Source organism: Cebus imitator, unplaced genomic scaffold (assembly GCF_001604975.1).
Source record: "Cebus imitator isolate Cc_AM_T3 unplaced genomic scaffold, Cebus_imitator-1.0 Scaffold20, whole genome shotgun sequence".
Taxonomy (NCBI): domain Eukaryota; kingdom Metazoa; phylum Chordata; class Mammalia; order Primates; family Cebidae; genus Cebus; species Cebus imitator.
This window is the reverse complement of record NW_016107335.1, coordinates 7,589,147-7,615,443: the sequence shown is the minus strand read 5'-3', so window position 1 is coordinate 7,615,443 and position 26,297 is coordinate 7,589,147. Positions and strand designations below refer to the sequence as shown.

Here is a 26,297-nt window from a genome sequence, read left to right as displayed (position 1 = left end):
GCTCACTGCAACCTCCGTCTCCCCGGGTCAAGCAAATCTCCTGCCTCAGCCTCCTGAGTAGCTGGGACTACAGGAACACGACACCACACCTGGCTACCAGCTAATTTTTAAAAACATTTTGTAGAAGCAGGGTCTTGCTATGTTGCCCAGGCTGTTCTCGAACTACTGAGCTACAATGATCCTTCCTCCTTGGCTTCCCCAAGTTCTGGGATTACAGGCATGAGCCATGGTGCCCAGCCTGTTCCCAGCCTTTTTGTTAAAGCTACAGAGTGAATGGCCCCAGAGGGAAGGTTTCATTTCTGGGTCTCTTTTCAGCCCCTTTCTGCCTTTTCCCCACAAACTCAGAGACAAATGGACATGGCCTGGAAAACCCAGGATGGCTGCTGAGCTCCCTGTGGGTGGGAAGAGGATCAAAAATGAAGTGTGATCATCCCACAGCCTTGCTGGTCAAGACCAAGAACCGAGCCGGGCAGCAGTGGGCAGCAGGTTCTGCTCTCCCTGCGGGCGCCGTGCCCCAGCTGCACAGGGAGGTGCTCTAGGTGGCTGCCGGCTAGAGCCTTTGAGAATAGAACCTTCCTGGTGTTCAATTAGAGGACCCAGACTTGGGAGCAGAACCATAACCACACTTCCAGACTTGGACACGGGAACAAAGGAAAAATAATTTTTCCATGTCAGACACCTGAATCCCGAGGGCACGTCAGGTGCTATTTTCAGAAATCCGCACTCTATCTTCACCCAACACCTTTGCTGTGAGGTCAACTTGAATATTCCACTGTGACTCTTCCCTCACCCCCTCTCCTCCCTCCCAGAGGCAGAGCCAAATGGCCCGGATGTGTGACAATTTGACATCTGTAGGAAGATAGCTCTTTGCCTGCCCAACAAGCCATTCTGCCCTTCTTTCTTTCCAAAATAACCCTGATTCCATCTTGGCAGCAATTTCCTCAGACAAAAGACTTTATGATTGTTACTCTTGTAGACAGAATGGTCACACAGAGGTATGGAGAAGCCCTTGGGTGAAGCTTCCAGGAAAGATCTTAAAGGGACCAACCCAGCTAGAAGTCACATCCTTTCGTCCTTCCGTTCTCTTCTCCCTGCCTGTCTAAAACGTCAGATGGCTGGCACTGTAGCAGCTATCTTGAATCATGAGGCTTCTTTAAAGATAGAAGGTCTGTGCTTAGGCTGACGAAGCAGAGTGACAGAAGAAAGCTGGGTGCCTGATGACGTTGTGGACCCACCCATTCCAGCCTAGACCACCATCCTTTGAAATTCTACCTGAGAGAAAATAAACCACTACAGGTAGTGCTCGACTTACGACCACGATTGGTTCCGACAGACCGGTCGTAACACAATTTGTTCGAAGTTGAGTAGGCTATATGCACGCGGAGATGGTAGTGCTGCCAGAAGCTGGTCCACACTGTCGTACGCCCAGCTGGGCAACGTTTGCGCTGCCAGATGCTGAGCAGTCGTGGCTAGCGACTGTGTTCGTAAAGTCGAATGGTTGTAAGTTGCATAGGTCGTAAGTCGATCAATACCTGTACCTCGTTGGAACCACAGCTATCTGGGTTTCTCTTCTCTGCAGACGAATCCTAAGGCCAAGTAAGGTCAAACCCATGTGGCCCTCAAGGCTGAATGGTTAAGGAGCAGTCACTGTCTCACCTGGAGATTTAGGATGTACCCTTTGGGATGTGCTTTTGGCCCTAGTTCCTCCCAGCAATCAGGTCTCCCAGGCTGTCCTGAAGAAAGGTAGGAGGAGCCACCAAACCCTTACTTGGACCTTCTCTGCAAAGCAGCTGGAGGCACAGGGAGGGGTGTGGAGAAAGAACGGGCGCTGCCATCGGACGCTGAGTATCGGCAGCCAAGGCTCAATGAGGGAAAATCATACAGGAAGTAAAGAAGCAGAGAGGAGAAGCCGGGCTGGGGTGGCGCGGGCCGCGCAGGGCCAGGTCACTTACAGGTGCCCGCGTGGTACTTAAGGGCGCTCACGCTGCGTCTGTGGGCCGTGAATGTGCGCACACGCTCCCCCGTGTCTGCCAGCCAGCACTTGACAGTCCTGTCTGCGCTGCCAGAGTACACCAGTCGGTTCACCAGCTGCGAGGAGGAGCAGGGAGGGTCGGCAGCTGGGCCAGCTCTGAAGCCCCCAGACCCCTCCCTCTAGAAGGGGGGAAGAGGTGGGTGCAGGTCTCAGTGGTGACACCGTGGATGAGCCTGGAATGGCCCTGCCACAGGCCCCACCAGACCACCAACTTCAGCACCCAAAAGCAGGTGGCTCCTCCAGCACCACGGGGCAGCGATGACAGGGCTGGCTGCTCAGGCCACATTGCCCTGGTCAGTCCCTGGCTCTCTGCCCCTCAGCTACTTACCCTGAGGTAAGGAGAGGGACAGCCCCTTCCTCGAGGGCGTGAGTGGGGTGCAGCGCTTAGCTGCTCACTCCTGCTGTCTGGCGGAGGACAGGGCTCCCAGAGAAGGGCTTTCACATGGGCCTTCTGCTTCAGAAAAGGGCAGTCAGGACAGGGAAAGTCCTGAGTGAGGGTGTGAGGTCACTTCCGCCAGGACTGGAGCTGACAGCCAGGGGCTGTCACGGGGTCACTGCTCCCCCTGCTCACAGCGCTCACAGCGAGAAGAGGGCCCCAGAGACAGGCTCCCCCGCCGTCTGATGCTGCTGTCTTGTAGGAGGCATGGAAAGGGCCCAGGAGAAAAGGGGCCTGGGAGTAGCAGCCCCAGGGAAGTGCGGAGACTATTAAAATAATTCTGTAAATTCCCCTAAACACCACCCAGTCAAGAGCATTCCCAGCCAGCACCTCTGGTCAGCAGAGTCCCAGGCAAGAAGACAAGGGTGGGCAGTCGGGCTCCGAAGCTACAGTGACTTGGCACAGTGGCACAGGAGACAGGAGCTTCATGCCCCAGAGAGGCCACCAGCTACCACTACTGGGCCCAGGAGCCAGGAGTCAGAAGCAGGTCAAGCATGCAGGGCCCTTCTCTTGTGGTCAGCAGGCAGCAGGCCCCCATCAGTCCACGCTGGCCACTGGCATCTGGAACACGTCCCTCCTAACCTCCTCTCCCGGCCACGCTCTGGGCCACTTTCCACTAATGGTTCCCCATATTATCTCCCTGTTCAATCCCAGAGGACAGGTGTTCCACAACCCAGCTCACAGCCCAAAGTCAAGGAAGTCAACTGGCCTGGGGCCAATCGCTGTGGCCAGAGAGGGTGGTGAAGCCACGAGGAGGCAGAGGCTGCGGGTACGACCTGTGAACAGTCGCCTGCCCTCTCTCAGCCCTGCTGGGGTTACGGTGGGCCCCAGCCCAGGCAGTTTCCCTAATTGGATGGTCCCCTCCCCAAGGACAGAGATGCATGTGACTGCCCACCTGCCCATGTCAGCTCTGGCAGGGTTCCAGAACATTCCTCAGCTGTTTGCACCACGCGGGAGCGCAGTTCCTGCCGGTAATGCAGGTACCAGCAGGATGGACAAATGGACCTTCCTGAGCCTGTGGGGCACACAGTCCGGTGCTCACAGCCTTTGACAGCCCCTCTGCTTCCTGAGAAAGCCGCCCCTCCCGCCTGGCGCCCGAAGGCCCTGCAGGGCCCAGCTTCCCTGGCCCCACCGCCCGGTCTCCACACCACACGCCTGTGTCCACACTGCTGCCCCCAGGACCCCTGGGCACGTCCTGGGTTTCCTTCAAGTCCTCCCTGCCCAGAAAGCCCTTGTACCCTGATCCTCCCTTGTCCTTCATGGGCAAGTGGAAGCCCAGGACCCCTCCTCGCACCACCCCCAGTGCGCCATGTCTGCGTCCCGGAGGCCATCTTCCCACCACACAGCCAGCTCCAGAGCCAGCCAGGCCTCCTGTGCCTGCATCCCACACAGTCACGGAGCCTCTCGGGCTCTAACAAGAGGAGTGGAGAATAGTGGAACATTTGAGACTGAGACCCCCAAGGGCTGGCCAGCTTCACAGCCCCACACCCCTGCGCTGCTCAGCCCTGCACCAAGGAGGCTCGTTGGGTGTCCAGGGTGGGCAAGGACAAAGGGAAGCCCCTCTTGCTCCCTGGCAGCCAGCTCTCACCACACGGGGCCTGTGGGCACTGTGCTTAGTCCTCCCAGCAGCACCCTACCGAGCAGGGCCGGAGCCACACAGGCCAAGGGGTGCTCCCAGCCCGAATCCTCAGCGTGTAGAGGCCTTGCTGTCCCTCTAGCTGGTTTACCAACAGGACAGGGAGAGTGGCGGCCTGGGGAAGCCTGAGCCAAGGGGGAAGGCAGGATGGCCAGGTCCTGAGGGCTCCCCCAAGCCACGGCGGCTCTGAGGAGGTTCCTGGTGATGAGATCCAACCAAGCAGAAGCAGAAGAGGGCATCGGCCCGGGGCTCCACTGCTGAGGTCCCAGGTGCAGGCCTCCAGCTCCAAGGGAGCCCAGTAGGGGTGGGAGGAGGCCACAGAGGGCCTGGCAGGCTCCAGAGCAGCAGACCCTGTAGGATGCTCCTCCCAAGCAAGTGTCGGGGACGTGCCACCCGACCAGTGACCACCCTGCGCAGCTGTGGTGCTCACAGGAGCGGGCTTGGGAGATGCACAGTCCTGGGTTCATATCCTGCCTCCACCCCTCAGCAGCTGTGAGACGTGGCCAAGTTCCTTGCCTTCTCCAATCTTCCACTGTCTCACGTGCAACATGAGAAACAAGACCCTCCTGCTCAGGAGGCCGCAAGGGCTGACGCACTGCTGTGCGCCACACACAGCCCAGGGGCTGGACATGGCAACTGCCCCCATCCCTAAAATGCAGGTGCAATCTCCGCCCGCTGGCTCTTGGGGGTTGGGTGAGACTCATGAGTTGGTGCAACTAGGCTTCTGCAGCCAGAGACGCCCCCGCATCCTTGCTGTCGTCCCCACCGGGTCCCCACCGCCTCAGGCTCCCAGACCTGGACACAGAAGGTCTTTCCTTTCTGTGGCTGGATTTGAAACGTTTAGTTTCTTTAAAATTGCAATGTTGCTATCTGATTTCAAAAGTGGATACATAGGTGTCTGTTTTAGTATTTGCTACAATTTACAGTTTGAAATGTTTCATAACTGTTTAAAACATCCCTGTAAAACCATGAAGGGACAGGGCAGACTCTCTCTCTCCGCCTTCACAAGGACCCCAGGTCAAGCCCAGAACCTGGGCGATCCCTCAGAGAGCAATGGAGGGGGCTGACCCACAGCACAGGGTACCCCTGGCTTTCTGTCCTTGGGTTTGTCACTTAGAAGCGGGTCCTCACACCACCTCTGGTCCAACCCTCTCCCAAGGAGGCCTGCGTGCTCCCAGCTCTGTCCACGTCCGGCTTCTGGGACCCCTGAGGGCCCTAGGCTCCACCCTGCAGGCAATCCTGTAAAAAGCGAGCAGGCAGAGGCCCCTCCGGGCGTGGCAATTTCTCAGGACCTCACCTCTGCTTTTGGCCACCTTGGAGTGGGCCGCAGGCTCCAGGGAAGCAGGGAAGGTGCTTCATGACTACCTAGTCCCCAGGCTGAGAGTCAGAGGCGGGGTATATGAAGCTGCAGTCTGAGAGTCTGTGCCCCCCAAATTCAAGCTGGAACTTAACCTCCATTGTGATAGCATTAGAAAGTGAAGTGGTCATGAGGCCTCGCCTCATGAATGGGATGAGTTCCCTTTTATAAAACGGCTTGAGGGAGCCTGTTTGTCCCTTCATCAAAGATGAAGGATTTGGCAAGAGCAGCGCCCACCAGACACGGAATGTGCTGGCACCTTGACCCTGGATTTCCCAGCCTCTGGAACAGTGAGAAATACATTTCTATTATTTATAAATTACCTAGTCTAAGGTCTTCTGCACTTTTTTTTTTTTTTTTTTTTTGAGATGAGGTTTCACCATGTTGCCTAGGCTGGTCTCGAACTCCTGGCCTCAAGTGATCCACCCACCTCAGCATCCCAAAGTGCTGGGATTACAGGCAAGAGCCACCTCACCCAGCTCTCCGGTCCACGGTATTTTGTTACAGGAGCAGCAATGGACCAGGACTCTGAAACTCTGCACAGCCTCCTCTCTTCCTCCCAGCTTCTGGAAAGGCTGCCTGAGTTTATCTCCACAAACCAAAGGAGCCTGACCTGCGTGACGTGAGTGGCACAGACACCACAGCTCAGTCAAAAGCGCCATCACCAGCAGCTCCCTCAGGGTCCCGGTGGACGCCCCACACTTGGCCCACCAGGAAACCTTGGCCACTCTCTCCCGTGGCTCTTGACTCACAAGCACACGTGCTTCTTCAGCAAAACGACTCCAGAGGCGGCTCACAAAGCCACTGTGGGGACCCGGGAGTCTCAAGGGCACCTGGGAAGGAGGGTGCCCGCTTCTCCCTCCTCGGGGCAGGGAGCCGTGGGAAGCCCTTTCGAAAAGCTTACTTCCTGGTCTTAGGTGCACCTGCCAGGCCTGTACCCACAGGCAGGGGTGGAGAAGGACGCCTGGAGGTGGGCATGAGGCCCTCTCTCATTTGGAGGAAGGGGAAGGAGATGAAGTGTCATAGCCCATGGCTCAGTGCCCCCAACTGCATGCTGAGAGCAAGGAGGAGCACCAAGGGGGTCTGTGCTTCACTCTCAGATGGTAACGGTGCCAGCTGCTTCATGGGGTTTCTGGGCTGAGGTGGAGGAGCCACCCGGCTGCGCTGGCTGAATGCACGACCTCCAGCCCAGCAGCGCGCTGAGGCTTAGTGAAGACCCCAGGCAGGCCATGGGGCAAGGATCCAAATGCAGGAGTGCAGGGGGCACAATGGCCAGCCCTGGTGCTACAAACCAAGGGACAGTCAGAGCTGGGGGACACAGAGCACTCGCAGGGCAGGGCTGGGGAGCAGGGAAGGAGCTGGAAGGGAGGAGATGAAAAGTCCCTGGTTCAGTATTCAACAATGGAGCTCTCCCTGTGAAACAGACAGCCCGGAGCTCACTGCACACCCCCGACGTCAGGACCCATCTGGCCACCCCAGGGGCAGCCATTGTGTGTCCCCATGTGGCAGAATGTGAAAAGGGAGGCCCCCACAGACAGGGAGGCTCTGGAAGTCCCACGGTGTCCTGAGGCTGCAGGCCAAGGGGACAGTATGGCGCCCACCTCCCATCCCTTTCCCTCCACACACACCTTAAGAGTCATTTCACTTTGGCAGCTCCTCACAAAGCTGAACAGAGAATTCCCCAGTTATCCACAATCCCACTCACAGGCACTCCCAAGGCTGAAGGCAGGACCCACCGGATCCTCACCTGTTCACAACACCTGAAAGGTGAAAGTGACCGCGTGTCTATCCACAGGCGATGGATAAGCAAAATGTAGTATCCAAATACCAGAGAGCATTTCTCAGCCACGGAAAAGGTGGGAATCCCACCACGCGCCACGAAACAGGTGAGGCCCGAAGGCCTTATGCTCATGAAATAAGCCAGACAGAATAGGACAGATCCTGCCTGACTCCACTCCTGTGAGGTCCCAGAGTCATCAAATTCATAAGAGACAGAAAGCAGAAGGGTGGGTGCCCGGGCATGGAGGGGCAGCAGGGAGTTGGTGTTTAATGGGGGCGGAGTTCTGATTTGGGTCGATGGAAGAGTCTGGAAATCATGGTATGATGCTTGCGCAGCACTGTGAACGTGCTTCACACCACCAAGTGGACACTGGAAATGATTTAAAGGGAGCCCCCAGCTGATCGGTGGGACCTCTCCTGTGCTTCCTGGACCCGAGAGGACCGATCAGGCCCTTCTGAAAGGCAGATTTGCGAGCCGCACTTCCAGCCCGTCTGATGAAGGCTGTGGCGGCGATGGCCCTCGGTCAGAGAAACCACAGAGAGGGCAGAAGGGAGAACTGACACAGCCACCTGTGGGGGCAGGGACCAGAGAGGGGTAGGGGACGCCAGACCCAGAAGTCCTGCTTCCGGATCCGCTCATGAGGCCAGCCTCCTGCCCGCCCTGGCCGCCTGAATCTCTGTCGGGAAGCACCCTCCGTGTTTAGGGCAGTGTCAGAAATGTCCCGTTGCCTTAATCGAACCTCGCTTGTAAGACAGCAGCCTTCTAACCCTGCGCAACTCCAGTCTTCTGAGTGGTGTCAGGTGAAAGAAACCATATACAAGGGAAGAAAAAGGCAAGATCATCCCTTCGCGTGGTCCCCCGCAGGCAGCTGGGTGAGCTGGAAGTCCTAGTGAGGCTGAGGGACCGACTGGATTCTGCTTCTCCGTACACCAGGTCCAGGGCCTGACAGTTCTTTTCAAGAGGCAGATCTGGAGGGGTGGGAAAAGGTGCCTTCCCCACTGTGTGATGGGGAGAAAGAGGGAATCTTAAACATGGACAACATTACAACACACTCAGATGCACCGAAATGTCGGAAGGTGCTGAACAACTAGGGAAATGACAGGAGCAAAGGATCTAAACCATCTATCTAAACTCTAGAGCTCTAAGCACAGGGGCGCCCCTCCTCCTCAGCCCGCTTCCCACGTACCATGAGGCTGACACCTTCCCAAGCAAAGCAGGGTGTCACTTAGCAGTTACCTTAGTGACTACCTGACCAGCGACCCAAACCCATCAGACGTTTGGCTGCCTTCAGGGCCAGCTGCTCTTTCTGCAAAAGCGCTGCCTTCCTTCTGCCGGCCCCGTCAGATGCTCAGGGCAGGGCAAGGAGCAGCCCAGCTGAGACCCGACAGCCAGGCCCAAGCCAGCCACATGCTCCCCAAGAGCGGATCTCCCAGGCCCCAGCTCTGGCCGGGGGCCCCAGCCTATGCTGCCGCCTGACGCTCCCCTGCGCCCAGGCCTGGCCACATCCCCTCTCCTGCCCACACGCAGCTGGCCAGAGAGGCCCTCTCTCCGTGTGCCCCCTGGACTCCCAGCCTCTCAGACACCTTAACCCCCCCCACCCACCACGACTCCTCATCAGGCAACAGGAGCCTTCATCCCTGAGGAGGACCTATGCTGGAACTTAGGGTTTGTCCTTACAGGGGTAAAACGGACCCCGCCCCAGAGGCCCCCATCCTGAGAGCACCCCTATGTGGAAAGCATGCGACCCCTGAAGCCCCCACCCAGGGAGCGGGCCTGCCCATGCCTCCTGTAGCCTCTGAGCCCCTGCGGAGCGCCGCCCATTCACTTGCTCATCCTGCTGGCCTGGCTCCCAGGTTGGGAGGCCGAGTCTAACAGAGGAGGCAAACTCTACCCCTGCCGCTACCAGAAGCTGGGGCCTGGGGCTGCCGGCCGCCCAGGGACCACCCAGGCCTGTCACAGGCTGCGCACCCTGCACGCCTCTCCCGTCACTGCAGGGCCGCTACCCAGGCGCCTGCTGGGGCCTTCCCTGCCCTCTCTCACCTTCCTTCCGTCTTTATGAGAACTAATGGTCCCGAGAGGCTCACCTCCACCTTCCACAACCTTCTGACCAGCGCATTCCTAGGGGGTCTTGCCCCTCATGGTAGCCCTGCCCATCTCCAGAGCCCCCATTCCTCAGTCCTGGCTCCCTGCACCCCACACTCCTGCTAGGACTGAGCCCCACTGGCCACATGGGCCAGGCTGTTCCCATGGCACCCTCTGTCCCCACTCCTCTTCCCATTCAATTTGCTTTGCGGGGCTAAGTTTCAAAGGGAATGAAAACAAAGGCACAGCCCACAGCCAGAGCCACCGCCCTGTGTTCCCTCTTCAGCATGTGTGCCCGCGTGGTGTGTTTGTGGGCATGTGTGGACGCGCATGGCTAGTGTCTGTGCGGTGTGTTCACACACGTGTGTGCATGTGTGTTTGGTGAGTACATGTGTGCTTGGGGGGTGTGCACATGTGCCAGGGGTGTGCGTTCACATGCACGTATCATGCATGTGCATGTGGTGTGTGCGCGCCTATGCCTGTGTGTGCACATGGGTGTGTGGGGTGGGAGCTGTCCCCTGCACTCTGTCCTTCAGCCTTCCTGACTCTTCCAGGACACCCTAGGCTCTCACTCTCCAGGAAGGACAGCACTGAGATCCTACAGAATACCCCGGGGAGGGAACATGGGGAATCCCACCACCCCTGGGGAGATGCAGCTGTCACCTGGGAGGGCAGTGCTGCCTTTCTCCCCTGCCCGCCCAGCACCTGCCTCCACGTCCCCGCCTGGCCAGCGGCCTTTCTATGCCTGCGCTGGTTCCTCCCTTACCTGAGTGACATGAGGGCGAGTCGCCAGCTCTATCTGGGACAGGCCTGCCCCCCAGCCCCTGACCCCTCCCCTCCCAGCCCCCTGCCCCGGCAAGCTCAGAGCACAGACATGAGCCAGGTGGGGAGTCTCACTCCACACTGCTCGCCACAGAACTCCCGGAAGGAAAGAGGCCTCGGATGCCCCCAGCTCTTCACGAGTCCCAGGCCACTAGCACCGATTCTCATGGGAACCTTGGGAGACTAGAAGAGCTGTTATCACCACCAGCATCTGACAAGGACAGACACAGAGGGCCAGGAAATGTGAAGAGTGGTGGAGTGAGCCTGCCCAAAACACGCCCCTTCAGCAGAAGGATGACGCTGAGTTAAAGGCACGTGCAAAACAGATGCGAGCGGTGCACCCTGACCTTCCTCTTTCCTGAAAGCAGGAGATAAAGACCCAGAAACATTCTTCTCACCAGAGATGGAGCTGGGGGCAAGGAAAGGTGAGATGGGTCCGGGCTGCTGCACCCCTTCCCCATGATGAGCTGCCTTCCCAAGCCCCTCAGCTCGCTGCATTTGCCGATTTGCTTCTCTTTGTCCACCTGTCCCAATGTCCCAACGTCCTCAAGGTCTTGTCCCAATGTCCTCAGGTGGGACCTGAGTTAGAAAAGTGGGGTTTACATGCCCCACCCAGCATCTCAGGGACCCGGGTGACCCAGGCTCACGAGGGGCCAGAGGTCCCTCCCTCCACAAGAAAGCGAACCCTTCCCTGTTCCCTGGTCTTGGAGCCCCAGGGTCGCCCTTGTCCCCAGAACCCCACACGGAGCCCCTGACCTGGCTCTCCCGTGGGGCTGAGCACAGTGATGCCTGTCCCGGGCTGCCCCCGACTCCAGCCCCATTGCTCGGAGCCTGCCCCTTACTTCTGCTGCAGCTTCGCTGAGCATCGGATGCTGGCAGCTTCGCACCCCAACCACTCACCTCGGGGGTCGGACCTGCCCTGGAGCAGGGCAGAGGCTGGCCACTGCCCAGTGTGGGAGATCACACCCAACAGGTCCTCCAGCCAGGCACACTGTTAGTCCCTTCACAGCGACAGCAGCAGGGACAGTCACGGTCGAGGCAGCTAAAGGCTGCCTGCCAGCACTGATCACGGGTCTTCCATTGATTCACCAAATCCTCACCACAAGCCCACGGACGGGGCAGCTTCACACCGTAATCCCTAATAATTCAAAATCTCGGGACCATGTGTTTTGGGAGTTTTTGGCTTTCCGAGACTCCTGTATCGGAAAGATACTGCACTCCTGCATCTGCAGTAGAGGCGTGGGGACCCCCAGACGCTGGGCTGACTGAAGCACACAGTCACACGTCTCTTCAGGCCAGATTCTGCCACCAAGAGTTTTCGTGCCAAGCTTGAGAAAAAAACTTCTCATTTTCTGAAACTCTTTGGATTTAGGAATTAAGGAGGGGTGTAATCCTCCCTGCACATGTGAGGAAACTGAGGCACACAGAGGCCAGGTGGCTTGCCCAGGGGAGGCAACGGGGCCGGGGCAGCAACCCATGTCCCAGTGGGCCACACCACTACAGGGCCATGTGCCTCGTCTACCCTGGATGTCGGCTTATAGCATGATGGGGCCCACTTCCCATCCCCAGGCCATGAGGACGAACCTGGGAGGCTGCAGGTGTTCAGCCTGACCACACAGAGACAAACCAGGAAAACAGTCGACACCTGCTCCAGGCAGGGTGTGCCCCAGCCCCAGCCCCACCCAGTGTGCAGGTCCAGAAGCTGAGTGTGATGGGCTGTGTCCTGCCCGCCCCATAGTCGCATGTTGTAGCCCCACCCCGAAGCCATCCCTATGAAGGTGGCCTTTTTCAAAGAGGGTCTTTAAAGAGGCAGCTGGGTTAAAATGAGTTCATGGGGGGCCCTAATCCAGTATGACTGGTGTCCTAAGAAGAGATAGGACACACACACATGTGAGGACAGGGAGAAGGCAGCATCTGCAAGCCACGGCGAGGCCTCCCCAGAAACCAGCCCTGCAGACCCTGTATCTTCGACTCCCAGCCCCAGGACCTCGAGGCCTCTGTGGTACAGGCCAGGCCGCCACCTGCAGTGCTTCGTTATTACCGGGGACAGGGCGGCGTGCAGGGGGCGACTGGGCTCCCCTGGCAGCTAGGTGGGTACCAGGACAGTCTCACCTCCAGACATATGACAGAGCCCTGGTGCTCCCGGAACACCCGCAGCTGCTCCCCACTCAGGATGTCCCAGGCGCGGATGGTGGCATCAGTGCTGCCCGTGAAGGCCGTGTGGCCGGGTGTGTCTAGCACCAGGCATAGCACCGCGCCCGTGTGGCCCCGCAGTGTCTGGTGGCAGCAGCCGCTGGCCACCTGCCACACCTTGGCTGTGCCGTCTGTGCTGCCGGTCACCAGGAGCCCCCCGGCCACAGCCTCTTCCATGCAGGGAGCGCCGGGGAGGTCCCACGGGGCAGAGTAGGCTACAGTCAGCACACAGTTGCGGTGGCCCCGGAACTCCCGGCACATCTGCCCCTCGTCCACACTCCAGACCCGAGCAGTCCGGTCATAGGAGCTGCTGAAGAGCTGGTTGTTGGCAACCAGGATCCTGGGGGCAAGAGGGAAGGGGTCAGGGTCAAAAGGCACAGGTTCCAGAATCCACACAGCCTCCCAATGGGCCATGCTCCACACTGCGGCTAAAACAACCTCTCCCTGTGTCTGCCCAGCTTGCCACATTCACCTTCCAAGGTCCAGCTGAAATCGCTCCCACCTCCAGGAAGCCACCCGGAATCCCCTCACGCCCACCCCTCTCTGCCTGCCCCTGGGCCTGTAACTGCAGCAGAAACCAAGCGTAGGTCCCTCACTGGGGGTCCCTCCAACATCCCACAGCAGCTCTCCAGGAGCAGCGGGAAGAGGGAGGAAGGGGGGAGGAGGGGGAGGAGATAGGGGAGGAGATGGGGGAGGGCAGCCCTCCCAGCTTGCCCAGAGTTGAAAGGATTCTGGGGATGCAGGGTTTTCAGCGTAAGACTGAGAAAGTCCAGGGCAGAGTGGGACGTGCTGGTCACCCGGGGAACAGGGCCGACTCAAGTGGCTGGGCTGGGGCCTTCAGATGAGGGCCCTGAGAGGCTGGAGAACACGGAACTCCCATAGTGTGCCCAGGGGTGCTTGTGGAAGGCACGGCCAGGGATCGCACTGCAGCCAGCGGGGACTCTGCTGTCAACCGTCACGGCAATCCCCCTGCAGGCTGAGGTCACAGCCGCAACAGGGGTCCAGCCACATGGCTGGAACTGGGGGTGGTGTAGTCCAAAGAGTACGTCCATTCAGTGGAACTGACTGGCCATGGGAGACCTAGGCCCCTGCGCAGTATTCATTTTGTTGAAAGCCAAGAACTTCTCCCCAGAAAAACACACATTTGTCTTTAGTATAGAGCTTTGCACAGAACCTCACAGGGTTTGTGTGCACACCCTTGGTAAGAAGCCCTCATCCCAGGAGAGGAGGCCACCGAGGGATGGGAGTGTATCTGCCCTATAACAAGGTGCCTCCCTGCCAGGGTGGGACCCTTCTGAACCAGGACCACGGAGGGCCCCACTGCTCCTCCCACCCTCCCAAGAAGGGCTTGCCAGCCAGCCTGGTGTGGACAGGAGACCCACTCGGGGGACACGCCTGCTGCCTCCCGCCTCCGCAGGGTCCCAGAGGCATTCCTCACTTCCCGCAAGCACTCAACAACACAGACTGCACTCAGACACCAACTGTCCCTTCCCGCCTGCTTCCTCCCTGAGACGCAGATAGGATGATTTTCACAAAACGTGTATTTCTGAAGGCAGTGATGCGTTGCTGCTGCGGCGTAGTGCAGAAGGAAGGGGGTGGTAGGAGGCCTTGGGGAATGGGGCGGGGGTGGCTGAGTCCATTGGTGACCCCGAAACTCACAGGCCTGACTTGGCTCTGGAAACACGAGAGGAAGTGAGTTCCTCGGGGACCTCGCTGATTTATGAGGACAGTTACTTAATCATGCAAATATCTACACAGAGCTATGGGTTTAGAACCATGACCAATCCAGAATACTGTAAGTTTGTATATGTTGTGTGCACATGTGTGCATGTGTGCATGTGTATATGTGTGTTGTGTATGTGTGCAATGCATACATGCATGTACTTTGTGTGCATATGTGTATGTGTACTTGTTTAAGTTGTGTGTCTGTGCCGTATGTATATGCATGTATGTGTTGTGTGTACATGTATGTATGTGTATGTTATACCTGTGTGTGCATGCTGTGTGTGTAGGTATGTGTAAGGTGTGTGCATGTATGCTGTGTGCATGCGTATATGTATGTGTTGTGTGTGCATGTATGCATGTGTATGCTGTGCATGTGTGCATGGTGTGTGTGCAGGTATGTGTAAGCTGTGTGTGTGTGCATATGTGTGTGTGTGTTATGTGTGTATGTGTAAATTGTGTGCATGGATGTATAGTCTGTTGTGTGTGTGTGTGCACGTGTGTATGTGTAAGTTGTGTGCATGGATGTATAGTCTGTTGTGTGTGTGTGCACGTGTGTATGTGTAAGTTGTGTGCATGGGTGTATAGTCTGTTGTGTGTGCATGTGTGTATGTGTAAGTTGTGTGCATGGGTGTATAGTCTGTTGTTTGTGTGTGCACATGTGTATGTGTAAGTTGTGTGCATGGGTGTATAGTCTGTTGTGTGTGTGTGCACATGTGTATGTGTAAGTTGTGTGCATGGGTGTATAGTCTGTTGTGTGTGTACACGTGTGTATGTGTAAGTTGTATGCATGGATGTATAGTCTGTTGTGTGTGTACACGTGTGTATGTGTAAGTTGTGTGCATGGATGTATAGTCTGTTGTGTGTGCACGTGTGTATGTGTAAGTTGTGTGCATGGAGGTACAGTCTGTTGGGTATGCGCATGTGTGTACGTGTAAGTCGTGTGTGCACATAAGAGGGAAGACCTGGCCGAGCATGATCTCTACCTGTAATGGTCCAGTTTTGCTCTGGAGAAGCAGCTGACAGTTGTGTTTGGCAGCCGAGGGCCCGCTGGTCGCTGGGGCCGGCCTTCTCCCCACTGAGCCCACCGCAGCCTCTTCCTGACCCACAGGAGGACGCTCCCCAGCCCCACTCTCTTCTTCCGCAGCAAACTTCTTTCTCAGGGAAGTCAGAGTGCTGGGAAGAGGCAGTGGAGCCGGGAGCCCTGAGTTCTCACCCTATTACCTTCTTTACCACCTGTGGGCTGCCTGGGCCGGTCTCAGGGCCTCACTTGCTTCAGCCAAGGAAGGCCGGGCGGGCCGGGCACCCTACCTGGTGCCTGCATACCTGCCCCTTCACTCTGATATGTCCCCACATCCCTTCAGCCTCCGCTTCAGGGTGTCACCCAGCTCCCCGCCAGCTACCGACTACCGCTTGTGGCTGCAGCCACCTGGGACTCCAGCAAGCTGGACTGATGGGTCTCAGTGCCCTTCTCGTCCCCCACCCCATGCACTGGTTCACTGACTGGAGGTTCCAGTCAGGGCTCACACAGCAGTGTCCCTCTGACGGGGTTAATCCTGTCTGTTCTGCGCCCCCAGCCCCACCTTCAGGACGCCCCCCCAGTGCCAGCCTGCACGGGTCCTGTCCTTACTTGGGTCAACCTCCAGGCAGTGCCCCTCCTCCAGTGTGGCTGCCAGACCTGGGGGGCACCAGGAGGCTTCCCTCAGGAGTCCCAGGCGACCACGACAAGTGACTCCAACAGTGTCCAACTGATCTGATCAGCAGAGGAATTTCCATTGCTCAGCTCAGACCCAAATTCAATGAGAAAGGAACCACTCCAGCCTTCTTGAGGAGAGGGTGGGATATTTTCCATTGCCACAAAAAAGGAGAGGTTTAAAAATATCCTCAACTCCATCTTCAGAAGAATCCCCACGCTCCTCCTCCTTAGAACCTTTGGTCCACCATCAGGTCTCAATTAAATCATTTCCTATGGGTTTTGTCCCCATCCTTACAAGCCGTAGGCTCTGGCGCCTTTCCCTGCACCCAGGGGGTAGCAGCTGTACCCCCAAGGGGGAAGCGTCAGGCTTGGTTCAGTGAATGAGCGCTGCACCCCACCCCACACGCAGCCTCGGGCACTGAGCTCACTGCCTGTCCTTGGTCCACCTCTCAGCTGTCCATTTTTTGACTTTCCCAGAGAGCTGAGGGCCCTCCCAGGCAGGGGCCCATATCTCTGACCCCTCGGCCCCACTGGGGGCCTATGGTGAGACTCAGCCCAAGACCCCAGCCAGGCTGACCTGTTCACGATGGACGTGTGTCCGCGGTACACCTGCAGGCACTGGCCGGTCAGCACGTCCCACCTCCTGATGGTGTGGTCGGCGCTGCAGGTGAAGGCAGCCTCATCCTCCAGGTGGCAGAAGGTCACGTAGCTTTCGTGTCCTGCAGACGAGGGACGCGGGAGATGTGAGCGTACTGGGGATGCCAGCTCCTGCTTTTCTTCTGGGAACAATGTTTGAAAAGGGAAGAAAGCAGGGTGTAGGGAGTGCTTGAGACAAGCCCGGAGTCAATTAGCTTTTTTTTTTTGGAGATGAAGTCTCGCTCTGTCACAAGGCTGGAGTGCAATGGCACGATCCGGGTTCACTGCAACCTCCGCCTCCCAGGTTCAAGGAAATCTCCTGCCTCAGCCTCCTGAGTAGCTGGGATTACTGGTGCCCGCCACCATGCCCAGCTAATTCTTTATATTTTTAGTAGAGATGGGTTTTGCCATGTTGGCCAGGCTGGTCTCAAATTCCTGACCTTAAGTGATCTGCAAGCCTGGGCCTCCCAAAGTGCTGGGACTACAGGCGTGAGCCACCGTGCCTGGCCCCTAAAGAATGACTTTAATCTGAGTGATTCTCAGGAAGCTCGGGAAAGACGGCCCCAAGACAGTAGGTCCTAATCCCTGGAACCCGTCAATGTGACCTTACTTGGAGAAGGGTCTTTACAGCTGTGATGAGGTTAAGGACCCTGATTGGGGAGATTATCCTGGATTATTCAGGTGGGCCCTAAATACAGCCATAAGTGTCCTTACAAGAGACAGTCCGGGGAGATGTGACACACTCGGAAGAGGAAGTCGTGAAAGTGGAGGCAGAGATGGATGTGGCCACAAGCCAAGGAATGCCAGCAGCCACTGGGGCTGGAAGAGGCCAGGAACTGACCATTCCCTGCAGGTTTCAGAGGGAGTGTGACCCTGCTGACACCCTGCTTTCAGCCCAGGGACACTATTTCAGACCTCTGGGCTCCAGCACTGTGAAGAGTAAACTTCACCTGTTTCCAGGCACCAAGCATGCTCCTTTGTCACAGCACTCCCAGGACACGAACACAAACACAGTGATGATGAAGCACAGCCCTGCCCTCCAAGGGAGCTCCAGGCCCAGAAGGGAAGACAGCCAAGGAAAGCATGTGGTCAGCAGAGCTCGGCACTCACACAGGCAGCGGCTGGCCGAGGCTCCGGAGAGAAGACTGAGCACCGGGGACCGGGAAGAGAGTGACCCGGTGCCCGTAAGTACAACAGCAGCTGGGAGAGCAGGTGTGCAGGGACTGACTCTGTGGGGCGCCTCCAGGCCAGAGTCTGGGTGCTTGGCAGAGATGGCTGATGAGGCCAGGATGTGGCCAGAGTGGAGGGCCATGCAGGGTGTGTGGGCTCTCAGCAGCTGAGCCACCCCCGGGGCTAGCTGGGACTCTGTCTCACGGGTGCAGTTAGACAGCTTGACTAGCTTGACCCGCACTCTGGCTGCCAGGTTAATGTTTGTGCCTTGGGCATTGCTTAGCAACCCTGGGGGCCCTCAGGGTCTCCGATCGTAGCAGGGCCTGCCCTTCGGGTAAAGATGGTGTGTATGCATCATCCCCCAGTATATACAGCTGTCCCTCCCAATCGCATGGGGGATTAGTTCCAGGATCCCCTGCAGATACAAACTCCACAGCGCTCACGTCTCTCTGGGGTAGTATTTGCCCGTAACCCATGCAATTCTCCCGCACGCTTTAGTTCATCTCTGGGTGACTCAGAATGCCCGCCGCGACGCCTACATATCACCTCACTTGCGTGGATTCACTGGAGTACTCAGTGAGCAGCAAAGCCAAATTTTGCTTTTTGGAACCTTGTGGGATGTTTTTTCCCTGGGTTTTTTTGATCTGGGGTGGGCTGAACCCACAGGTGCAGAACGTGCTGGATGGGAAGGCTCAATGGATGTGAGGAACTCGGAGGCCAGGAAGGCGAATCAAAAGATTGTTAGAAGTAAGAGCCATTTTACAGATGAGAAAACAGAGGAATTCAAACAGCCATGCATTTAGGGGAACGTATTTATTACATTAAGAATTCTGATAGAATTTTAAAACTTGGTTTAGACAGCTGGTATTAGGTAGACAGGGATTTAGAATTTCTTGGGCAGTTTCAAGTCAATTCACATCCACCCCTTCCCCCGACCCCAAGTTTAAGTTCAGTTACTCTTGGAAGAACTCAACTTCCTGAGTTCTAAGAAACATAATTTAAAAAAAAAAAAGGTTTCCAGTCTTCCTGGAGGGTATATACCAGGCCACTGAGAAGACAATGTACAGATGAAGTAAACATTTGAAGAAACTGCAGATTCTGTTTCCCTTAAAACACATGTTGGCTTACACATTGAGGGCAACATGTTTGTCAAAACACAGGCCAGATTTTTGCCAACCCCAGAGAGTTTATAAAATATCTGAAGATTGTCAATAAACTTTCCCTGAGAACAGATCCGTCCCACCCTCCCTGCTGCCACCAGGAGGGCTCAGCAGAGAGATCCAGGCTGGGGACAGCCGGATGGAAAGGCAGTCAAGGTGTGCTACGGGCATTCAGGTGCCCGGCACCTGCCTAAGGATCGTGTGGGGCCGGTGCCAAGCCCAGCTGCTCACGCCCCATCTCAACCACAGGAGGGTAAAGCACAGAAGGGAGTCGCATGTTAAGCCAAGAAAAGCACTTAAAAGCCAATGGTGGCTGGTGAGCTGTGGCACCTCTACCTGGTGGAACTAAAGCCATGAAGCCAGGGACACTGAAGACCTGAAGCGTGGGACCACTTGATGATGTGTGTAAGGAACAGGATGGGCACACAGATGACGGCCAATGGGTACAGATGCAAATGCATACAAAGATTGAGGAAAACAGGCAATGACGAAAGGAAGGTAAAAAGTCACCTCCATTTCTCTACCAGATAGGCTGACCTGACGCCCTCTGCCCTCTGGCCTGTGGCAGAGCCTGGCACTGCGCCCGCAGAGGCCCACAGCGGTCAAGGCTCTGCTGTGGGCAGGCCCCTTCCCCTGGGTTTCCAAGCACTCACCCACATCTGAACACATACCCGAGTGAGTCACCAGTTAGAGCCCTGCCAACAGAGCATGTCCCCAGCCCCATCCCCATGTTCCCAGAACACTAGACAGGCCACCACTGACCCAGGCCTGTGGGGCCACCCCAGCGGGGGGAAAGAGGAATCAGGCCTGCCACCCCCAGAGCCAAGGCCCCCACCCCAACCCCAGGATCCCAGAAGAGGTAGGGTGTGGGGGAGGGAGGGCTCATCACACCTCCAGGAGCTGCAGGGTGCTTATTCTTTTGTGCAGAATAAGCAAAAAAGCCAAACTAAAAATAAATATTTCTGAAGGGATGAAGAATGCAGATAAGATGCAGTTATTATGTTCAAAGAACATGCTGAGGCTGACGGGTTTCTGCCAAGATAGCGCCTGCACGCCCCAAGGACGCGCTGGAAGTTTCAAGTCCAACTGCTCCCTCCCCCCGCACCCCATGCAGGGAAAGCAGCTCAGAGCTTCGGACCTGTGGGTGGCAGGTCTTGCTGGTGGCGGGTCTCTGTGGGCTGCAGCGGGCCTAGTGCCCCAGACTCACATGGAAGCTGTGCCTCCCTTCTGTGTCCCAGCTCTAGACAATGGACTGGACAGCCACCCTGGAGGCCACACGGGGCACAGATGTCATGCCTGACTGGCTTCCTCCAGCCCTTCCCCCAGTGGGGGAAGCCCCACTGAGCCTGCTGTCCAGGGCTGAGCCTTTCTCTGCCCCCCCGTCCCTCTCTTTTCCACACTGGCTGGCTGTGGCCATCCAACCTGGAAGGAAGCCCTCTCAGCTGTTTCTAGGATGCAGTGACTGTGCCCCCCACTCAGGCCCAGAATAGGTGACAGCCTTGCTGGTGCGAGCCACGGCTACTGTGGTTCCCTTATGCTGCACCTGCGTTTTGCAGAGTGTCCCTTCATGAAACTCTCCTGGTAGAACCCAGTTTCAAGGGTGCCAGGACCCTGAGGCAGGTGACATCTAGGCCCAGAAGCACCAACAGTGTGGCTGAAATGACACTGGTGTGGCCAAGGGAGACCTGTAGCATATCCGCAACCCCCCACTTTGAGCCAAGACCTATGCAGCTTGGCTTTCTGGACTTCTCCTGTGGGAGCAGTCACGTGGCCCCAAGCTGTGGGGGTGCAGCACGCCTCCTTCAGCCCATCTTCTTGGTCACTGCTCTCCCACCAGCCTTCCCTAGGACCCTCCCGTACCACAGGCTCCCAGCAAATGGGAATGTGCAGTTGAACCCAGGAACTTAAAACAATCCCCACCCCCTCATGTCAGAAGACGAGGAAGCATGTGGGACAGCCACAGCGGGCAGCCACCTTCAGGCTGAGTCCCTTACTCAGCGGGAACAGGATAGGGTAGACATCACCGTTTTGGAAAATGTCACTCATCTCATTGAGCCAATAAAGGGCCCCCAAATAAGGATACACCCAATGGATAAACCTGAAAAAGAGGGGGTCGGGGATAAGCACGTGGCAAGTAATTTTTCTCTTTGCAGAGTAATTGCAAGGAAGCCTTTCTCACTGCGAGGTCACCAACTGCATTGGAAAGCTGACTCCCTGTATACCAAGTGAGCGCACCCACAGGGACCGGCCCCCACACACAGTTCTGCACCCCACTCTCCCCGGGGCCTCCAGGAGCTGCACCTGGCCCACCAACCCCGCACACCTCAGGGAACTGCCCTCTCTCTTCCTCTCCGTCTTACTCCTCAGCCCAAGCTTTCCTAAGCTCTTCGAGACACCCAGGAAAGCCTCTGGTCCCAGATCGCCCCTGCTGCCAGGAACAGAGCCAGACGTCTGCAGAGGAAGAATCTCTGTAGGAGCCACCAACCCCAGCCACTCTGCCTGAGAAGTCCAGGAGTGGCCAGTCACAGGCTCCTGTGGGCCCGGAGCTGCGCAAGGGTCAGGATAGAACCGGAGTGGAAAGAGATCTAGATTTAGAGTCAGGATGCTTCAGGGAGGGGGCCACTGTGGGCCAGCCGTGTGGTCTGGACACAACTTCCCCTACAGCGGCGTCTGGGGTAGGAGGAGCGCCATGTGCAGTCTTCAGAAGCTCTCTCTGCCACGGACCAGCTGTGGCACCCTGGACAGGTCCTGCACCCGCACGGCACCGCGGGGGATGCTGGCAACAGCACCCACCCCACAGTTGATGGAATCCGGAGAAGAGCATGGATGCTCTGCATGCTGCTAACGTATCTGCCCTCCTGACTCTCCTCTGTGAACTGGTGTCAATCCACCCGTCTCAGAGTCGTGCGGATTCATTACACAATAAAGAAGTATGTCGGTGGGTATTTATAAAATACAGGGCACTAAACAAATGTTAAGACATTTTAATAATATTTCACTGATGTAAAAAAAAAATCCTACAGGAGGAAGAAACTGTCATGACCTTGCTTTCCTTGGAGGAGCCACACAAAAGGACTGTCCCACACTCAGGATGACTCTTCTGCAAGTTAAGTGTATCAGTAGAATCTCAGGATAAAGAAAGATGACCTCTGTCCTCCTGTCCTTGAAAATTCTTGAAAAATGCCAAACCCCAGCAAAAACAATCCTAGCAAAAGCGGGCTGCAGTTCTTTCATTCCACAGAATCCTGCTTAAGCAGGGATGGCCTTGGCCTCAATAAGGGCAGGAGGTCGGGCACCCTCCCTGGGAAGTGTCAGTGCCTCAAGGGGACAAGCAGCACACAAAGTGGGTGTGAAGGAAGGAGGTGCAGGTGCCAGAGAACTAGGCAGGAGGGTGGGCCCTGGAGGCCTGGTGAGGCTCCAGAGCTGCCATGGGCGCAATGTCAGGTGTCCACTAGGCCACAGACAGCCTGGCAAAGCCTGGGCCTCACTGGGAAGAAAACCCACCTAACGCACTGAGCTCATACAACAGGTCCCCAGCCCAGGGGAGCCCAGGGGAGCCCAGGGCCAGCTATGCGGCAGACCCACCCAAAAGCTTGTTAGAAACACCAATTCTAGGCTGGGTGCAGTGTCTCACACCTGTCACCGCAACACTTTAGGAGGCCCGAGGCGAGTGGATCACCTGAGGTAAGGAGTTTGAGACTAGCCTGGCCAACATGATAAAACCCCATGTCTAATAAAAATACAAAAAAAAAAAAAAATTGCCGGGAGTGGTGGCACATACCTGTAGTCCCAGCTACTCGGGAGGCTGAGACAGGAGAATCACTTGAACCCGGGAGGCAGAGGTTGCAGTGAGCCGAGATTGTGCCACTGCACTCTAGCCTGGGCAACAAGAGCAAAACTCCATCTCAAAAAACAAAGCCACAGAAATGCCAATTCGAGAGCTCTATTTGCAGAGAACTGCATTGCTGGAGCCCAGGCCTGGGATCTGCATTTCTGAAACACCACGCACCCCTCTGCCCCCAATACCGTCTTATGCTTGGGAGCAGTACCAAACGGACTCAGCACTTCTAAAGACTTCACATTTCCACTCCCGGTTGAGTGCCTATTAGTGTGTGTGGCTGTTTGAGGGGGATGTGTGTTAGTTTGGCACCTCTCCATTATCCACACCAACTCCCAAGTAACCGGTAACCTAAAAGTCATCCCTGTTGGGTTTGAAATATCTACCCTAACTGTTCTTTCTTTTTCTTTTTTTTTTTTTTTTTTTTCCAGACGAAGTCTTGCTCTGTTGCCCAGGCTGGAGTGCAGTGGCACTGTCTTGCCTCACTGCAACCTTCCCCTCCTGGGTTCAAGTGATTCTCCTGCCTCAGCCTCCCGAGTAGCTGGGATTACAGGCGCCTGGAACCATGCCTGGCTAATTTTTTGTATTTTTATTAGACACAGGGTTCCATCATGTTGGCCAGGCTGGTCTCGAACTCCTGACCTCAGGTGATCCACCTGCCTCAGCCTCCCAAAGTGCTGGGATTACAGGTGTGAGCCACTGCACCTGGTCAACTGTTCTTATTTAAAACCAGCAGTATCAGGATTAGCCAATATTGGAGCCAATATCCTACCTAAGTGGGAAGGCCTGGGCGAGGCCACTGAGGGTTCACTGACAATGGTGGAAAAGCTGGTGGTCATAAAGAACTGTTCCCAGTACAGAAAGCCTCGAGGCTCATCCAGGGGACTTTGTGTGCTACCCAGGCAGTAAGAGGGCCAGAGCTGAAAGCGACCTCACCGTGCATGGGACAAGCCCAGGGGAAGGTGCAGCCGTGTGGCACACTGACCTGCTGAGTGGGTACAGGACACGAACAGAAACCAGCAGACCTGCAGGCGGGGTTTACAGCAGTGAGAGGGCTCAGACTGCAATCTATCCCTCACTGGCTGTGCGACCTGAGCGAGTTTCTTAACCCCCAGCCTCAGTTTCCATCTGTCTGTGGGGTAGATAACGTAGAGTGACGCACACTTCTAGCACTGCTGGCCCTTAACAAGCCCCTATTACTGTGATAGTCGTCAACAGGAAATGCCGACAGATCACAACTGGCCGCAAAGAGGCTGCCTGGCACCTGGAAACAAGGACAGTTTGCTCAGAAGGGGCAGAGAGGCAACTTTTGGTTTGTGAACTTTGTTGACAAGCGAGATTTCCTGCGCCGGCTGACAGATGACCTTTGCCTTTGCAGCTGGCGCCCCTCGGCCCACCCACCCGACCCCGGCCGCACCCTGCTCTGCACCCGCTCCCGCACCCCACCCCGACCTCACCCTGCCCTGTTGTGCCCAGACAAGCGCTCTCCCGTGAGTGTGCCGGGATCGGCGGGGCTTGAACTTCTGGAAAGGGGTCTGCGGGCTCAGGAGCTGGGGTTGGCGGCCTGGGGCCGGTGAGCGACGGCGAAAAGGGCAGGGAGGGGGTGGGAGGGTGTACCTTGCAGTAGCGCGCAGCACTGGCCGTCCGCGGTGCTCCAGAGCCGGGCCGTGCCGTCCTCGCTGCCGGTCAGCAGGCGCTGCCCGTCGGGGCTCAGGCTCAGCCAGTTGATGCCCCCGCGGTGGTCGGCGCAGACCCTCAGGGCCGACCCGCCGCCCCCCATCCCGCTGGCCAGGCTGGGGGCGAAAAGTAGCTGCGCCTCGCTAGAGAGGGGTGCCCTGGGGTCCGCGCCGCGGCTCCGTATGGCGGCGGCCCGCGGCCATCGCGGGGAGCAGGGACGCCCGACTCCTGCGGAGGCTCGCGGCGAGGGAGGGTGAAGGACTCTAGCTCCTCGCCGGCCCCAACCCCTGGGACCGCGAACCCGGCAGGGGACTGCGTTGCGGCGGGCGGCCCACTCGGGACCCCCGCCCTGGGTGGAGCCGTCCTGGGCGCGCGGCCGCAGAGCACCCCCTTCCCGGTACCGCTCGGAGGACGCACACCCACCGGGCAAGCCGGGCAGCGGCGTCTCGGGGCGCACGAGCCACCCCCAGCCTCCTCTGGCGCTCGGAGAGCGGGGGTGGGGAGAGGGACAAGGGAAGCCTTGCGCCCCGCGCCCTACACGGCAGAGCGCGGAACAATACGGTCCAGCCTGGCTCCTCCTCAGAGACCACCCCTCACCCGATCCCCTCCCACTTCTTGAGCTGCGCCCCAGCCCCCACCCCGCGAGCCCGCAGCCTCCCCCCGCCGTCGCTACGCGGGTCCCGGGGGCGGCTCCACGTGCAACTCTCCTGGCTGCCCGAGCTGCGCCTCTGGGCTCTGCCTGCCACCTCTGCCGCCGCCCGGATCCCCCGAGCCCAAGGCCGGGATGAGGGAGGGGAGGAGGAGGCGGACAAAGGGTCCGGGTGGGGAGACTCGCGCGCCGGGGACTCTTGGGGCGCAGCTCCACCGACCCCTCGGCTGTTCGCCTCCACCGGGCAAGCTAGGTCCTCCCATGCTCCGATCCCTAAGGACCCTGCCCGAGGGGCTCTCGGGGACTTGGGGGCCGTCCCCCTATGGAGGGTGCGACAGGGAAAGCCCCGAGTCCGCCCTCCCTGGGAATCACCCGCACGCCCCGGGTTCTACTTTGTTCCAGCCGGGGTGGGGGTGGGGTGCGAGCCACGGAGGGGTTGGTGGAGCCGCGCGGGAATGTCAGGTTCACCCTCCAGCCACCGCGGGCTCCCCCGGCCTGGCGCGCGCCTCTGGTGGACCCCAAGGTCTGCCCGAGCCCTCCCGGAGCGCCCGGCGGCTGGTTTCCATTAGGGCAGTTCCCGGCGCCGACTTCACTGGGGGCGGGGAAGGTGACCCCCAGCTCGGATCCCTCAGGTCCTAAAGGTAGCAGGATTTCCAGAACTCTCCAGGGATCTCTCCGGAGCCTCGGGAGTAAGGCAAGGAAGGGGCGTCTTTGGCGAGCCAGCCTGCAGAGGGACGACCGGCCCTGCCAGCTCTGCTCCATCTAGACTCCAGAAGAAACAGCCCCCACACCCGTCGTGGGATCTCCCAGGGCCTTGGGCCATTTATTCCCTGAGTGGCCTAACCAGAGAAATCCGTTCTTTTCTCTCAAAACTTGTAAAGCAGCCGGCTCCTCAGCTTAAGGAGCGTGGCCCTTCCTTAGCAGGCGATGGGGAGGGGGGTCAGTGGAGGGGTGTGAGGACTGGATTTGGGGTGGTTGGTGCCTGTCATCCAGCTGGAGAGAGGGAGGCCGAAAGGAGAGACGTTTTCAGGAGGTGGAGGCTTCAGAATTTGGATGCCTGCGAGAGGGAGAGGACCGGGAGCCTCCCTTGTGCTGAGAGGCTGGTGGCTGCTTTTGTCCCCTACAGGCTGAAGACGATTCCTCTCTGGCGCCTGTGAACCTCAGGGCGTCATGGTACATCCTGAAGTGAAGACTGCGTGTGGCCTCCAGGTGAGGACAGGCGGGGTGTGGTGGGGTCTGGTGAGGACTGAGGAGGCTGGGAGGGTTTATCTGGAGAAGTGCCAGAGGAAACCCAAACTTTCTGGGCACAGGGACCAAGGAGAGCCAGGCATCCACTCTTTTGGAAGCTAAGGGGAGGAGGGTTGAAAGCAGTCTGGGAGCTGAGGACAGGTTGTAGGTCGTAGGCCGTAGG

The 26,297-nt window shown here is 57.7% G+C and overlaps 1 protein-coding gene and 1 long non-coding RNA gene across 4 annotated transcripts in view; one reads left to right on the top strand and one right to left on the bottom strand.

Annotated features, from left to right (window-relative positions):
- WDR86 (WD repeat domain 86) overlaps window positions 1–24,816 on the bottom strand; it is a 26,981-nt gene extending 2,165 nt beyond the window's left edge. For 2 of the 3 annotated variants that reach the window (XM_017520163.2, XM_017520158.2), the window contains exons 1-4: window positions 24,178–24,816; window positions 16,334–16,475; window positions 12,258–12,678; window positions 1,953–2,088 (exon numbers count right to left, since the gene is read on the bottom strand). In XM_017520163.2, the coding sequence (XP_017375652.1) occupies window positions 1,953–2,088; window positions 12,258–12,678; window positions 16,334–16,475; window positions 24,178–24,340 (862 nt within the window). In that variant the 5' untranslated portion in view covers window positions 24,341–24,816. Of the gene's footprint in view, window positions 1–1,952; window positions 2,152–12,257; window positions 12,679–16,333; window positions 16,476–24,177 lie in introns of all 3 variants that reach the window. The other variant, XM_017520151.2, reaches the window with a different exon arrangement.
- The window catches only part of LOC108296635, a 4,829-nt gene continuing 2,562 nt past the window's right edge, over window positions 24,031–26,297 (top strand). The window contains exons 1-2 of the long non-coding RNA XR_005198641.1: window positions 24,031–24,133; window positions 26,013–26,095. This is a non-coding gene — a long non-coding RNA (uncharacterized LOC108296635). The remainder of the gene's footprint in view (window positions 24,134–26,012; window positions 26,096–26,297) is intronic.